The sequence below is a fragment of the Mugil cephalus genome, chromosome 12 (genome assembly GCF_022458985.1).
Source record: "Mugil cephalus isolate CIBA_MC_2020 chromosome 12, CIBA_Mcephalus_1.1, whole genome shotgun sequence".
Lineage (NCBI taxonomy): Eukaryota > Metazoa > Chordata > Actinopteri > Mugiliformes > Mugilidae > Mugil > Mugil cephalus.
Genome location: NC_061781.1, coordinates 21,122,210 through 21,137,855, shown reverse-complemented (window position 1 = coordinate 21,137,855; position 15,646 = coordinate 21,122,210). Strand labels below are relative to the sequence as shown.

Sequence of the window (15,646 nt, the reverse complement as noted above, 5' to 3'; positions counted from 1 at the left end):
GCTATGAAATCAAACCCAGTTACACTTCTGCTTTTGAGTTTAGATATTTTTGGACTACCTAAGCCAGTCCCAAAGCGTTTTCTGTCAAGTCGATACACTCACTTGCCACTTTATTAGGTACACCTGCTCAATTGCTTGTTAACACGAATAGCTAACCAGCCAATCACTTTGCTGCAATTCAATGCATTTAGGCATGTAGAGGTGATAATGACAACTTGCTGAAGTTCAAACCGAGCATCAGAATGGAGAAGAAAGAGGATTTTAGTGACTTTGGACGTGGTCTGGTTGTTGGTGCCAGACGGGCTGGTCTGAGTATTTCAGAAACTGCTGATATACTGGGATTTTCAACAACATGAAAGCATGGATCCATCCACCAAAATCTCTGAAGAATTAAAGGAGTTCTGAAGGCAAAAGGGGGTCCAGCAAGGTGTACTTTATAAAGTGGCCGATGGGTGTAAACAGAATTAAAATAGGAGCTCACATAGGCTTATGGCAACAGAGTAAGTTAAATCAAATTTACTGAACTTGGTTACGGAATGTTTTTTTTTTTTTTTTTTTTTCTGCAGGTCATTCCATCTGTGTTTCTGAAATCTGTATCTTTTTTTAATATTTTATTTTAGACCATAACTCAGTCCATGATTCAGCTGCAGAGCTCTCGGCCATAAAAGACAACCTGACTGAGCTCCTACAGACCAACAACGGCAAACTTTCCACCATGACTAAAGAGAGAGACCTGCTGAACGCCACCCTCAATGAAATGACTGAAAAGATGGAAAAGCTTCAGGCTTCACTTAATCGGAGTGAGTCTTTAAATATCTCGTGATTCACTGGTTGTTCAATGGTGCACATGTGTTTTACTAAGAAACTGAAGAAGTGATTACATCACCCTTGTAATTTAACATAGCCATAGGAGTGTGTAGTCCATTTTTAGGGGCCGCCTAAAGCGCCTGTAGGGTCTGTTCAGTCTAAAAGGAGACACCAATAGATTGATGTCATCTCTTCGGCAGGGTTGCCTATTTTTAATGTTTATTTTGCACTTTGTTCCCACCTCATCTTCTCATTTAAATTAATTTTATTTTCATTATTTTTTAAACCAAATGATAGCTTTGTGTGATGACAATCCCTAAAACAAGGCTGAAGCTCAGAGGTGACAGAGCATTCGCAGTTGCTGCACCCAAACTTTGGAATGACCTCCCTTTAAACGTCACACAGGCCTCCTCGCTTCCTGTTTTTAAATCTCTTCTAAAAAAAGCACTTTTACTCCCTCTCCTTTAGCTTACCTTAATGTTTGTCTGTCATTGGCTAAAAAGCACATGCAGTGAGCTTGTTTGTTCCTTTATTCTGTTTTCTTTGCTTGTTTTGTTTGTCTGTTTTTGAAGTGATTCTGTGTTTGTGTTTTTTATGCCTTTTATCTTAATCTTAAACCTATTTTATGTCCCAATGTAAAGCACTTTGGCTTCCTCTGTGGTTTTTAAATGTGCTATATAAATAAAGTTGATTGATTGATTGATTGATTGATTGATTGATTGATACACAAATTTACTGTATCAGGTTTCTAAATCCCTTGATCGCTCAAGGAAGCAACAGATGGTCAAATGGGCGGCCATTGGTTTCAAACCTTCAAAAGACAAGTGAGCTTGTAATTTAAGGTAATTTTAAAATCTTGTTTCCTTCTGGTGAAATAATTTGTCAATGGAAGGAAAAGTCAAAATATCAACTTGAAAAATCATTAGATTCAAACTACAGTTAGTACAGTTACAGTACGGCATATATTGACACCAACAGATATTTCAGTTGCTTTCCAGTCCTTATTCAAGTTAATGCTATATACTGAATACAAATTTGTACTGCATACCATTTCTGTACAGATGATGTACAGACATTGTTTTAAATTTTGTTGTAGCTGTCCATGGATTTAGGAATTCTTTATCATTCAAGCATGGAAAGGACATTGAAGTGTGGCAAGGTACAGGTAACTTCACAGGTCCATAATGGTTGATTTATAATGTCTCCTCTTTTATGTTTTTTTACTTCTAGAGAAAACATGTCCAGCAGGATGGAAAATGTTCCGTTGTTCCTGTTATTTCCTCTCTGAAGAGTTTGGTTCCTGGGTTGAAGGCAGACAGGACTGTAGAAACAGAGGAGCAGATCTGGTGGTAATAGACAGTCCTAAAGAACAGGTACTGAATAGCTAGAAGCCTGTCTGACTACAGACATAGAGTACCATATTTAACACATTAATTGAAATAAAATGTAATTATAAATATTTTATGATTGTATTGAAATACATACTACACTGCCTAGCTGAAAATAAGGTCACAATATTTCATTAGACAACCTTTAGCTTCTTTTGTTGCATCATTCTTTCGATGAGAAATTTCTGCAATGTTGCGAGATTTATTTCCATCCAGTGTTGCATTGTTTTTTCACCAACATCTTGTACTGATGATGGGGGAGTCTGACCACTGTTCAAAGTGTTCTCCAGTACATCCCAAAGGTTCTCAGTGGGGTTCAGGTCTGGGCTCTGTGGTGGCTAATCCATCCATGCTAACTGAACCACTCTTTCATAATTTGAGCCAGATGAATCCTGGCATTGTCATCTTAGAATATGTCCATGGCATCAGAGAAGAAAAAAATCAATTGATGGAATAACCAGGTCATTCAGTATATTCAGGTAGTCAGCTGACCTCATTCTTTGGTCACATAATGTTGCTGAACCTTGACCTTGAACAACTCAGCAACCCCAGATCATAGCACTGACCCATAGGCTTGTACAGTAGACACTAGACATGATGAGGGCATCATTTCATCTGCCTCTCTTTTTACCTTGATTCCCTCTCAATCTGGAACAGGGTCATTCTCGACTCATTAGACCACATGACCTTCTTCCATTGCTCCAGAGTCCAATCACTATGACCCTAGAAAACTGAAGCCTTTTTTCTGGTTAGCCTCACTGACTAGTGGTGTTCTTAAGGCTACAAAGCTGTTAAGTCCCAGTCCCTTGCGTTTCCCTCACATTGCACGTAAGGAAATGCTTTTACTTTCATGACTGAACATAGTCCTTTAATATTTAAGTGATCACAGATCAGCATCAATCAGGATTTTTAATTTTTTTTTTGCTTAGTTGAATATTACATTACAAACAGAATGCCATTGCCTTGCCATTAAAGATTTTAGTAAGAAAAAAAGGGGGAATGTAGACAATACAGATACCCAAAGACAGTATAATTCACAGTAACACCTTATATGCGAGCGAGTAAAGCTATGTCAGAAAGACAACCAATAAGGGCGTCCCAGGCCTGCACTGTAGATGCTCGTGCTTTGTGTATGACAGCCAGTGACCTTTCTAAAGCGTTTTAGCCATTCTTTTGCTGATGGGGTGTCTGGGGAAAACCATGAGTGTATTATGGTTTTCTTAGCAGCAGTCAGTCCTGCAAATATAATTTTCCTCTGTTCCAATCTGGTATTGCCACTAAGAATGGAGTCATCATTGAATAGAAATAGAGGGGGAGGCATCGGGATAGGGACCCCTAAAATATTTTCAAGGCACCTATGCACTTTAAACCAAAGGCTACACGCAGAGGGACATTCCCAGAAAACATGAAGACATGCGCAAACATTGTTCTGATCACATTTTGTACAGTTGGGATCATCTGTCAGTTTCATTGTAAACGTCTCTATGGTGTGGCATAAAATTTATGTACAAACTTACAATGGATAAGTTGATGTGCTGGTTTCTTTGACGAGATTACAACCAAGACCCCCAAGTTCACGATTCCAGGAACTGATCACTCCCAGAGGTTTGCCATTTTTAGAAAGTAGGTCATTGTAAATAATGGATAATAATCCAGTAGAAGGTGTTTAAGAGGAAATCCAAGTGTCCAGCGGATGAGAATAGTAAAGGTGAATCCCATGGAACTCCATGGGCACGGATTGCCGACCTCAGCTAGAAATACAAGAACCAAGGAAACCCAGGGAAAGAATAGCATTCTTTAAGCTCTTGGAGTGAAATCAAACCATTTCTGTCATACAGGTCTTTGAGAGTATTAATTCCTCCAGAAGCCCAACTATCATTAAAACATGGACCAGTATGCTGCAATAAATTGTAGCTGTACCAAACAAGGGAGCGGTCACAAAGATTTACATTACATCCCATGTATTTCTGGACCAGATTTTCAAGGAGTTGCCTATGATTGGTCCAAACTTTCTACACACAGATCTAGGGTCCAGGGTGTGACAACATTCTCATTGTACCAAATTGTCAATTGCTTTATTTAAAATGACCAGTAGTATAGTTTAAAGTCAGGTACTGTCAAGCCTCCAGAGTGTTTTGGTCGTTGTAACATGCATAGGCGAATGCGAGCTGTTTTATCACTCCATATGAATTTAGTGGTGAGGGATTGTAGATCATCGAAATAGGTGGTGGGGGCATAGGCATCATAGAAAACAGAAAATTCCATCGGCCGAGAACATTCATTTTCAGTATCGCAATTCTGCCCTGCAGTTATATTATATCAGATTAGACCACCTCTGAATGTCCAATTCAATTTCTGTTTAAATCTTATTGTAATTTGCATGTGATATATCAGGGAAATTGGTTACAATTATGCCCAGGTATGCAAATGTTGAGTGATGCCACTGAATATGTTGAATGACTGGTAAGGTAAAAGATTTTGCAGGGGCATTTTTTGGAATGAGGTGGGATTTATCCCAGTTAATTTTATAACCAGAAAATAGACTAAACTGTGTGAAGACATTGAGTATTTGATGCAGAGCAGACTTTTTTTTTTTGACCAGGCAGTGTAGATTGTGGTTTGAAAGTAAACATGTTTTTCTTCCTTTTGAACAGAGGTTCCTCGAGGACTTTACCAAGAGACCAACTTGGATTGGTTTGAATGACAAAGACAATGAAGGAATCTGGAAATGGGTTGATGGGACTCCACTGACTCTGAAGTGAGTCTACTGTTTTTATCTTTTATTCAACTTCCAGAGGATATTTCTCTCAATCGCAGATACAGCCAAGAAAAATAACATTGTAGCTTTTCAACGAGCATTTCACCCTGATATGTATGATAGATAGACCGTGCCGTGATTTTGTTGTTCACTCACCTTACAGATACTGGAATACAAAACAACCTGATAATGGAGGTGGCATCCCAGAGTTGGGTAAAGAAGATTGTGTTCATATCAGAAGTGATGACAGCACTTCTTGGAATGATCTTTCATGTGCGTCATCTCTGCTGTGGGTCTGTGAAAAGATACCATAACTTTGTTGTACACATTGTTTAAAGTTTATATACTGCATGTAAATCTGTTACATTTTTTATTTCTGCATGACTGGTATTTCTATCTGTGACTTAAGTGTCACATTCAAATGAATTATCCACAGCTCTTTTTTTCTTTGAAATTAAACCCTGTTTTCCCAAGGAAGATAATTAATTGTCTGGTAGTACGTGGACAAACACCGACCAGCCATAACATTATGACCACTGACAGGAGAAGTAAATAACATTGAGCATCTTGTGATAGTTCACTGCTCTGCTGGGAAACTTTTGGACCTGGCATTCATTCATGTGGATGTTAGCACCCATCTAGACTAGACCAGACACCCCCATCTCCCACCCAATAGCAATGACACCCCCTGATGGCAGCAGCCATCCCAACTCAAAAAACACGTAGTAAAGCACAAGGTGTTGACCTGGCTTCCAAATTTACTGGATCCCAAACTGATCAAGTATCTAGAAGATGATCCACAGAGGCCCCTCCCCTCAACCCATAGGACCCAAAGGCCCCCACTAACAACATACTATTTCCAGACACCACAGGGCACCTTCAGAAGGCCCATTCATTCTCTGATGAGTCACAACTGTTTTGGATCCACAAGGGAGACTCACACAATATTAGGAAGGTGGTCGTAATGTTATGCTAGATTGGTGTATATGCAGCTCTGTGTATTTGAGATCTAGCAAAGAATTTTGTCAAGTCCCTGAATATCTTTATGTAGCTGTTGTTTATAGTAAATGTGTTGTATCATCTGCCATTGCAATAACATACTTTCACTGGTCTTTTTTCTGTTCTATTTAGATTTAAGGGGAAAGAATCTTTATTTAGGCCGTTCTTATCTCCACTAACTGTGGATGTTACGTAGACATGCAGCACCTGCCAAGACCAGACCAGACACCCCCCACCCCATAGCAACTGGCTGACTGATTGTTATTCTGATTGTCACTGAAATTAATAATAGTGTGTATGTGAACGCAGCAATAGTCTGACTGATAGCTTTATCAGTGTCAAGTTAATGTGAACAAGACAGAACATAGACTAATGAGTGGGTTCGCACTGTTGGCTTTGCTCAAATAATTTCTGTCACTTTTGTCGCAGAAAACAGAAAACAGCCCAAAATTAAAAAACATGAGTGGAACTACCTCACATGAGTAACTTCTATTCAGTAGATTTGTGATAAAATAGCCCAACACCAGCGTATGTGGTCAGGCAATGCTTTTCGATTTCACTCTTGTATAAAGTACTCAAAAGTCAAAGCCATACTTGAGTAAGTGAAGATATCTTACAAAGATGACTTTGGTAAAAGTGAAAGTTATCGCTTCAACTATTACATGAGTAAAAGTCTTAAGGACTTAGTGACTCCATGTGATCTGCTGGAAAGAATAAGTATTCATCCAGCTGTTTTGAGCTTGTCTTGTGTTTGAGGTGACTTCAGGACTTTAGGATCATTATTTGGGGGATTCTTGTTACATGTCAAAGCTAATGCTAACTGCTAGTTAATGCAACGTTAGTTGCATGTTTCATAGGTGTCCAAGGTGAAGTTGCATTTACTATGTTACTCTCTACAGTGGCTCCACTTACCTCTTGTAATATCTTTGTTGGAGAGGCTTCACTTGATAAAGACAGACCAGACTTCGTCCCTCTGTGTCCTCCTTTGGTCAAATCACCCATCCGGCGAGTGAGAGTGTAGGGGTCAGTGAATATAGTCCCATCAGCCAGAATATGCATTTTCCTCATCCATACTTGCCAAAAACAGTCTGTTGAAATATGCTAACTGGTGTTTACAAGTTATAGTGTTTGAGATGTTTTGCCTCCAGTTAAGCCCCACCCCTCAAGTAACATCACACTGTTTACAGACTGTGAACGGGTCTGTTTACCCAACAATTTGTCCCCTTCCACTATACTAGCCTGTCTCATTAGCCCCACTTTGTCAACTCTGCACCGCATGTTTAATTTGTGATATTTGCTACCTAAGTTGACGAACATTAGTCAAACACAAAATTGTGCTACTTTAGCCTTATGTGCCCCCTGCTACATCCAGTGATAGCTCATTCAAGTTTATAGTAAATGTGTTTTTTGTCATCTGCCATTACAATAAAATACTTTCACTGGTCTTTTTCTGTTCTCTTCAGATTTAAGGGGAGAAAAATCTTCATTTAGGCTGTTCTTGTCTTCACTTTACCTTGTTCCCCCTGCTACATCCACTGATAGCTAGCTAACATTAGCTACACCTTCTTGTGGGAGCTGCTCTTTAAACAGCCAGGCTAATCTCATGCTAATGATAATAATGTTATAGACATAGTTGTAGAAAATGTTACCTGAATGTTGTAGCTTGATTGTGTTTCTTGAGATTTGCTGGTGCTGTCGTTGGCAGTCCAGTCATCAGACTCCATCATTGTCCTCAGTTCAAGCAGATGGGTTAAGTGTGTACAGCTAGGTGAACTAAGGTTCAAGTGTGGAGTGGACGATGATGCAGTGTAAAGTTAACGCAGCCTCCTGTTTGCACTTGCACTCTAACACGATTAACCAATGACCACGACTTTTGATTTCTGTGATCCAACATTATTGGCTACCGAAACATAACAAAAAATAACATGTAATGAAAATGCTGATGAGAAATGTATGGGAGTAAAAGTCTCTGTTTTCTTTTGAAAATGTATTAAAGTAAAAGTGTTGTATGTAAGGTAACCATCAGCGTAACCATCAAGTGTGATTTGTTGCTCAGCCAACCACGTTCGTCTTGTCTGAAGCACGTGACTTCCTTAAAAAAGAACGTGCAAGAACTACAAACCACAGGGGTTTCAGTTGTTCAGAGATCATTTAGGAAATAATCTGCACTCGAATGAGCCATGGAGGAGGTTTATGTCAACGTTAAACAAGTCAAGGCTGTCAACACAAGACATTCAACCAATCAAGCAGGTAAGAATAAATAGAGAGGCTTAGATATATATATATATGTGTGTGTGTGTGTGTGTGTGTGTGTGTGTGTGTGCGTAATCATTTTAATTTCTACTTTCGTACTGTTTAACTTTTTTATTCTATTTAGCTCCAAGAAACTCTGAGAGGAGTTTATGTTTAGCTGTCACTGTCTTTTTGGGACTGTTGACTGTTTTCCTGTTGGTTGGCCTCATCGTAGTCGGAGTCCTCTGTGAGTTTGTTTTTCACAAATTAACCCTCAATGATATATTTTGATTGTATTGGGTCCCATCTAGTGATGCTATAAAATCAAGCACAGTTACAGTTATGCCTTTTAATCGTATCAGCATTAATGGGTAGAATTGAAAAACTCATTTGAAAGCACATAGCCTCAGGATTTAAACATCGTTGAGTTTAGATATTTCAAACACTGCATGAACCAGTCATAAAGCGTTTTTCTGTTTAGTATAAATTGAATTAAAAGGAGAGCTCACATTAGTTTACGGAAACAGAGTAAGTTAAATCAAATTTACTGAACTTAGTTACAGAATGTATTTTTCTGTGGGTCATTCCATCTGTGTTTCTGAAACCTGTATCTTTTTATTATTATTTTATTTTAGACCATAACTCAGTCCATGATTCAGCTGTAGAGCTCTCAGCCATAAAAGACAACCTGACTGAGCTCCTACAGACCAGCAATGACAAACTCTCCTCCATGACTGAAGAGAGAGACCTGCTGCACATCAACCTGTCTAAAATAATTGAAGAGAGAGACCTGCTGAATGCCAGCCTCAGTAAAATGACTGAAAAAATGGAAAGGCTTCAGACTTCATCCAAACAGAGTGAGTCTTTAATATGATTCATTGGTTGCTCAATGGTGCACATGTTTTCACTAAGAAACTGAAGAAGTGATTACGTCACCTGGCCTTGTAATTTAACAAGCTCTGACCCTAGAATCATAGGAACAATTTATTGTAATGGGTTTCTAAATCCTTTGATCACTCAATGCAGCAAGGGCTGGTCAAATGACAGTCATTGGTTTCAAACAAAAGACAAGTGAGCTTGTAGTTTAAGATCATTTTAAACTCTTGTGTCCTGGTGAAATGGCAATGATAATGGAAGAAAAAGTTGAAAAATCAACAAAAAAAAATCACTATATTTGAACAACAGTTAGGTCCATACTGCATAAAGGGTATGCACATGATGTCACAGCAAGCGAAGGCTCTGTGGTTACTATATGCAACTGACTGTACCAACAGATTTTAAAAGCAGTCAGAGATTTATTTTTACAGATATCTGCCAATGTAAATGGATCACTGCATTACAAACAAACAACTGGAATCCAGGCACAGAAACCTGGTGTTGTGGTTCACATTTAGTGTCAGGTAATATTAATTCATGCTGTATTTTTTGATGAAGTCATACCTTAAGTTACTTCTTAAGTTACGTTCTGGAGGGCTGTCAGATAAGTTTGTGGATGTTGTTTTTTTTTGGTGTAGTTATAGCCGACAGTAACTATTTCAGTTACAACAATAAATAACAATAAACAGAACATTTGCCATCACTCCTCGTCATCCTTTTAACAACCGGTCGGACGCTACAGTATTGGATGGCGAAAGTTACTTCTCAGTAAAGCTCTTAGCGTCAGCACCTTTTATTTAGCTACATTTATCATAATTGAAATGACCTAAAACTAACTTAAACTAAATGAAACTGAGGCTAATCCACTTTTGCAAATCCATATCTGTATGGATGGTTGTCCTTAATTTTATCTGATAATCAACATTTTTCCTGGTCTCGCTGTATTTACTGATACGTTTCACTGTGTTTTTGCCACTCAAGGGGCGTGGCCCCAGGAGGAAGTGATGCCACTGCATACCCTCTATTGGGACACCAACAGATATTTTTTATTTCAGTGACTTTCCAGTCCTTATTCAAGTAAATGCTATATTCTGAATATAGACTTAATGTACAGACTCAGTTTTAATTTAGTTATAGCTGTCCATGGATTCAGGAATTCTTTATCATTCAAGCATGGAAAGGATGTTGAAGTGTGGCATTTGTGTTTGAAATTGGAGGCTGAAAAAAACTGCAAAACGGTTTGGTTCATTTTAAGTAAAACCAAACTGCTGAGCTCAGCAATATAAAGAGGCTTGGACATGCACAGAATAGAGAAGTGGTGAGAGGATCACAAAGGCCCTCCCTATGTTAAACAAAACCACACTCACACATCTAAACGAGATGTCAATATTCAAGTCTACTATGAGAAGGCTTCATGTGTAGCGGCTATAGAGACTGCTCATAAAGTAGGTACAACTACTAAAGTCAAAAAATAAACTTAAAAAATCATTAAATTCAAACTGTTAGTTCCATACTGGATATAGGGACACCAGTTGCTTTCCAGCTCATATTCAAGTTAATGACATATACTGAATACAATATATACTATATACCGTTTCTTTACAGAGCATGTATAGAGAATGTACAGGCATTGTTTTAAATTTTGTCCATGGATTTAGGATTTTTTTTTATCATTCAAGCACGGAAAGGACGTTGAAGTGTGGCAAGGTACGGGTAACTTCACAAGTCCATATAGTGGTTGATTTATAATGTCTCCCTTTTTTATATTTTTTTTTACTTCCAGACAAAATATGTCCTGCAGGATGGAAAATGTTCAATTGTTCCTGTTATTTCCTACATGAAGAGTCTGGTTCCTGGGACAAAGGCAGACAGGACTGTAGAGACAGAGGAGCAGATCTGGTGGTGATAGACAGCCCTGAAGAACAGGTACTGAATAACTAGAACCCTGTCTCACTACAGACATAGAGTACCATATTTAACACATTTTCCATTTAAATAAAATGTCATTATAAATATTTTATGATTGTATTGGCATGACATACTACACTGCCTGGCAAAAATAAGGTCAAAATATTTCATTAGACAACCTTTAGTTTCATTCTTTCGATCAGAAGCTTCTGCCCTGGTCTTCCAAGGCAGATTGGTCCCAGGTGAAGGGTCAGACAAAGTACGGTTCATAACATCCTGAATGATAAGTACAAGCGAAAGTCAGTGTCCCCGGCCCAGAGGGCTACCAGAGCCACACCCTGGGGGTTGAGGCGGGTGGTTGGTGGTTGGGCCTTTGTCCATGGGGTCCGGCCGGGCCTGGCCCGAACCGATGACATGGACCCTGTGGGCCCACCACCCGCAGGAGGTCCAGGAAGGGGCCGGTGCAGTGCAGATTGGGCGGCGGACCAAGGCGGTGGACCAAGGCGGGGGCCTTGGCGGGCGGATCCTCGGGTATGGAAACTGGCTTTTGGAACATGGAACGCCACCTTCCTGGCGGGGAAGGAGCCAGAGCTTGTGGAAGAGGTTGAGCGTTATCGACTTGATATAGTCGACCTCACCTCGACACAGTGTCGGCACAGGAACCCAAGTCCTTGAAAGGTGTTCGACTCTCTTCTTTGCTGGAATTGCTGCGGGTGAGAGACGGAGGGCCAGGGTGTGCTTTTTGGTTGCCCCAAGACTCTTTGCCAGTATGCTGGGGTTTTCCCGGATGGACAAAAGAGTTGCTTCCCTGCACCTTCGGGTCGGGGAACAGGTCCTGACTGTTGTTTGCGCTTATGTGCTGAACAGCAGTTCAGAGTACCCGCCCTTTTTGAGACCTTAGATTGGGCACTGGACTGTGTCCTGACTGGGGACTCCATTGTCCTTCTGGAGGCAATGACAGCGTGACTTGGACGGGCGTGATTGGGAGGAACGGCTTGCCTGATCTGGACCCGAGTGGTGTTCAGTTATTGGACTTCTGTGCAAGTTACAGTCTGTCTATAACTAACACCATGTTTGAACATAAGGTTGATCACTGGTACTCTTGGCACCATGACGGCCTATGTCGTAGGTCGATGACTGACTTTGTCGTCATATCATCTGACCTGCGAACGTATGATCTGGACACTCGGGTGAAGAGGGGAGCAGAGCTGTCATCTGATCACCACCTGGTGGTGAGTTGGATCAGATGGCAGGGGATTTTGCCATGCGGACCTGGTAGGCCCAAACGAATAGTGAGGGTCTGCTGGGAAGAAATACTTTGAGCAGCTCCTCAATCCCACTAACATGTATTCCTTAGGGGAAACAGAGCCGGCGGGCCTGGGGTTGGGCCATCCTATCTCTGGGGCAGAAGTCGCTGATGTGGTGAAGTAACGACCCGACGGTAGAGCCCCATGAGAGGATGACATCTGCCCTGGGCATCTCAAGGCTCCGGATGTGGTAAGGCTGTCTTAGTTGACATGCCTCTGCAACATTGCATGGACATCTGGGGCAGTGCCTCTGGAGTGGCAGAGTGGGATGGTGGTTCCCATCTTTAAGAAAGGGGACTAGAGGCTGTGTTCCAACTATAGGGGCATCACACTCCTCAGCCTCCCTGGGAAAGTCTATGCAAGGGTGCTGAAAAAAAGAGGTTCTGATCAATAGTGGAACCTCAGATCAAAGAGAAACAATGTGGGCCTTTGTCACCGGTTCTGTTCATAACCTTAATGGACAGAATTGGTGGAGGTGGAGGGTGTCGAGTTCGGTGATCAGAGGATCTCATCGCTGCTTTTTGCAGATGATGCGGTCCTCTTAGCTTCATCGAACTGCGACTTCCAGCTCTTGCTGGGGCGGTTTGTAGCCGAGTGTGAAGCGACTGGAATGAAGATCAGCACTTTCAAGTCTGAGGCCATGGTTCTCAGTCAGAAAAGGGTGGATTGCTTGCTCCAGGTCGAGGAGGAATTCCTGCCTCAAGTGGAGTTCAAGTAGTTACGGAGTTACGGGCGCTTAACCAGTCTGTCGTGGTGAAGAGAGCGAATCAGAAAGGCAAAGCTCTCAATTTACCGGTCAATCTATGTTCCAACCCTCACGTATGGTCATCAACTTTGGGTGAAAGAACAAGATCACGGATACAAGCGGCCGAAATGAGTTTCCTCCGTAGGGTGGCTGGCCTCAGACTTAGAGACAGGTTAAGGAGCTCGGACTCTCGGGAAGAGCTCAGAGTAGAACCGCTGCTCCTCCACGTCGAGAGGAGTCAGTTGAGGTGGTTCGGACAAGAGGAATCAGGGTCGCATGGAGGGATTACATCTCCCGTCTGGCTTGGGAGCGCCTGGGATTCCTCCAGAGGAGCTGGTGGAAGTGGCCAGGGAGAGGGCCATCTGGACCTCCCTCCTGAAGCTGCTGCCCCCGCTACCTGGACCCGGATAAATGACGAAGATGAGACAGTGTTGCATTCATTTTTCACCAAGATCTTGTACTGATGATGGGGGAGTCTGACCACCGTTCAAAGCGTTCTCCAGTACATCCCAAAGATTCTCAATGGGGTTCAGGTCTGGGCTTTGGGGTGGCCAATCCATCCATGCTCCCTGAACCACTCTTTGAGCCAGAGGAATCCTGGCATTGTCATTTTGGAATATGCCTGTGGCATCAGAGAAGAAAAAAAATCCACTGATGGAATAACCAGGTCATTCAGTATATTCAGGTTGTCTGCTGACCTCATTCTTTGGTCACATAATGTTGCTGAACCCAGAGCTGAGCAGCTGCAGGATCAGTCTGGAACAGGGTGAATGTGGACTTATCAGACCACATGACCTTCTTCCATTTCTCCAGAGTCCAATCTTCCCTAGCAAATTGAAACCTTTTTATCTGGTTAGCCTCACTGATTAATGGTTTTCTTATGGCTAAACATCAGTTCGGTCCCAGTCCTTTGAGTTCCCTTCACATTGTACATGTGCAGAAGCTCTTGCTTTCACAATCGAACATGGTCCTTAGATGGATGGATGGATGGATGGATGGATGGATAGAGTGTTGTACAGTTTTTAACCTAATTTGACAACTTTCTGCTTCAATCTCCTTAGATGTTTTCTCTGCCTGATCATGCCAATGATTTGACCCTTCTTAAACAGATTCACAAGCTTCTCATTGCATCAGTTGGGGTTAAATAACATGTTGCCAGTTGAAAAATAATCACCCATGGAGTAATTATCCAATATGATGCTCGTACCTATTTACTTAGTAAAATCCAGGTGGAGACTTTTTTTTTTTTTTTTTTTTTTTGACCAGGCAGTGTAGATTGTGGTTTAAAAGTTAAACATGTTTTTCTTCCTTTTGAACAGAAATTCCTCGTGGACTTTACCAAGAGACCAACTTGGATTGGTTTGAATGACAGAGATAATGAAGGAATCTGGAAATGGGTTGATGGGACTCCACTGACTCTGAAGTAAGTCTATTGTTTTTATCTTTTATTCAGTTTCGTCAAAGGATAAATAACATTGTAGCTCAACAACAGAGATTTTGGGCACATAGAGACAGAAGAACTTTTTTTCCAGAGGATATTTCTCTCAATTGTAGATAGAGCCAAGGAAAAACAACATTGTAGCTGGACAATGAAGACTTTGGGTATCTGGGGTTAGAGAAACTTTTCAACAAGCATTTCACACTGATGTGTGTGTTTGACTGTTTACATTGTTTCCAGATGATTCATTTGTCAAAGATAAACAGTGCAGTGATTCCGTCGTTTACTCACCCTCTAGATACTGGAGAACAAATCAACCTGATAATGGAGGTGGAATCCCAAAGTATGGTGAAGAAAACTGCGTTCATATCAGAAGTGATGACAGCACTTCTTGGAATGATCTTTCATGTACATCATCTCTGCAGTGGGTCTGTGAAAGAATACCATAACTCTGTTGTACGCGTTGTTTAAAGTTTATATACTGCATGTAAATCAGTTACATTTTTAACTTCTGCATGACTGGTATTTCTATCTACGACTTAAGTGTTGCATTTAAATGAATTATCCGCTGCTCTTTTCTTTCTTTCTTTGTAATTAAACCCTGTTTTCCCAAGGAAGATAATTAATTCTTTGGCTGTATGTGTACAAACACTGTCCAGCCATAATATTATGACCACTGACAGGAGAAGTAAATAACGTTGAGCGTCTGATGACAATTCAGTGTTCTGCTGGGAAACTTTTGGACCTGGCATTCATTCATGTGGATGTTAGCACCCCCCAGCGCCCACCCCATAGAAATGACACTCCCTGATGGCAGCAGCCATCCCAACTCAAAAAATATGTGGAACAGCACAAGGTGTTGACCTGGCCTCCAAATTCACTGTATCCCAAACTTATCAACTATCTGGGAGATGATCCACAGAGGCCCCTCCCCTCAACCCATAGGACCCAAAGGCCCATGTTCATTCTCTGATGAGTCACAACTGTTTTGGATCCACAAGGGAGACTCACACAATATTAGGAAGGTGGTCGTAATGTTATGCTAGGTTGGTGTATATGCAGTAAATGTGTTTTATCATCTGCCATTAAAATACTTTCACTGGTCTTTTGTCTGTTCTATTTAGACTTAAGGGGAGAGGAATCTTTATTCAGGCTGCTCTTATCTCCACTTGTGCCCATTGCAGGTTT

The 15,646-nt window shown here is 41.1% G+C and overlaps 1 protein-coding gene across 3 annotated transcripts; it reads left to right on the top strand.

Annotated features, from left to right (window-relative positions):
• Positions 1-282: 282 nt before the first annotated feature.
• LOC125017267 (CD209 antigen-like protein D) lies at positions 283-15,184 on the top strand. 3 transcript variants are annotated; one of them, XM_047600172.1, is made up of 5 exons: positions 283-500; positions 621-800; positions 2,038-2,180; positions 4,850-4,953; positions 14,757-15,184. In XM_047600172.1, the coding sequence occupies exons 1-5, from the start codon at positions 449-451 to the stop codon at positions 14,905-14,907; spliced, it is 630 nt and encodes a 209-aa protein (XP_047456128.1). In that variant the 5' UTR covers positions 283-448; the 3' UTR covers positions 14,908-15,184. The 3 variants fall into 3 exon arrangements, with proteins under 3 accessions (XP_047456128.1, XP_047456127.1, XP_047456129.1); XM_047600171.1 differs by lacking the exon at positions 14,757-15,184 and adding an exon at positions 5,117-5,593; XM_047600173.1 differs by lacking the exons at positions 283-500; positions 621-800; positions 2,038-2,180; positions 4,850-4,953 and adding exons at positions 7,597-8,431; positions 8,820-9,041; positions 10,844-10,986; positions 14,340-14,443.
• Positions 15,185-15,646: the final 462 nt, after the last annotated feature.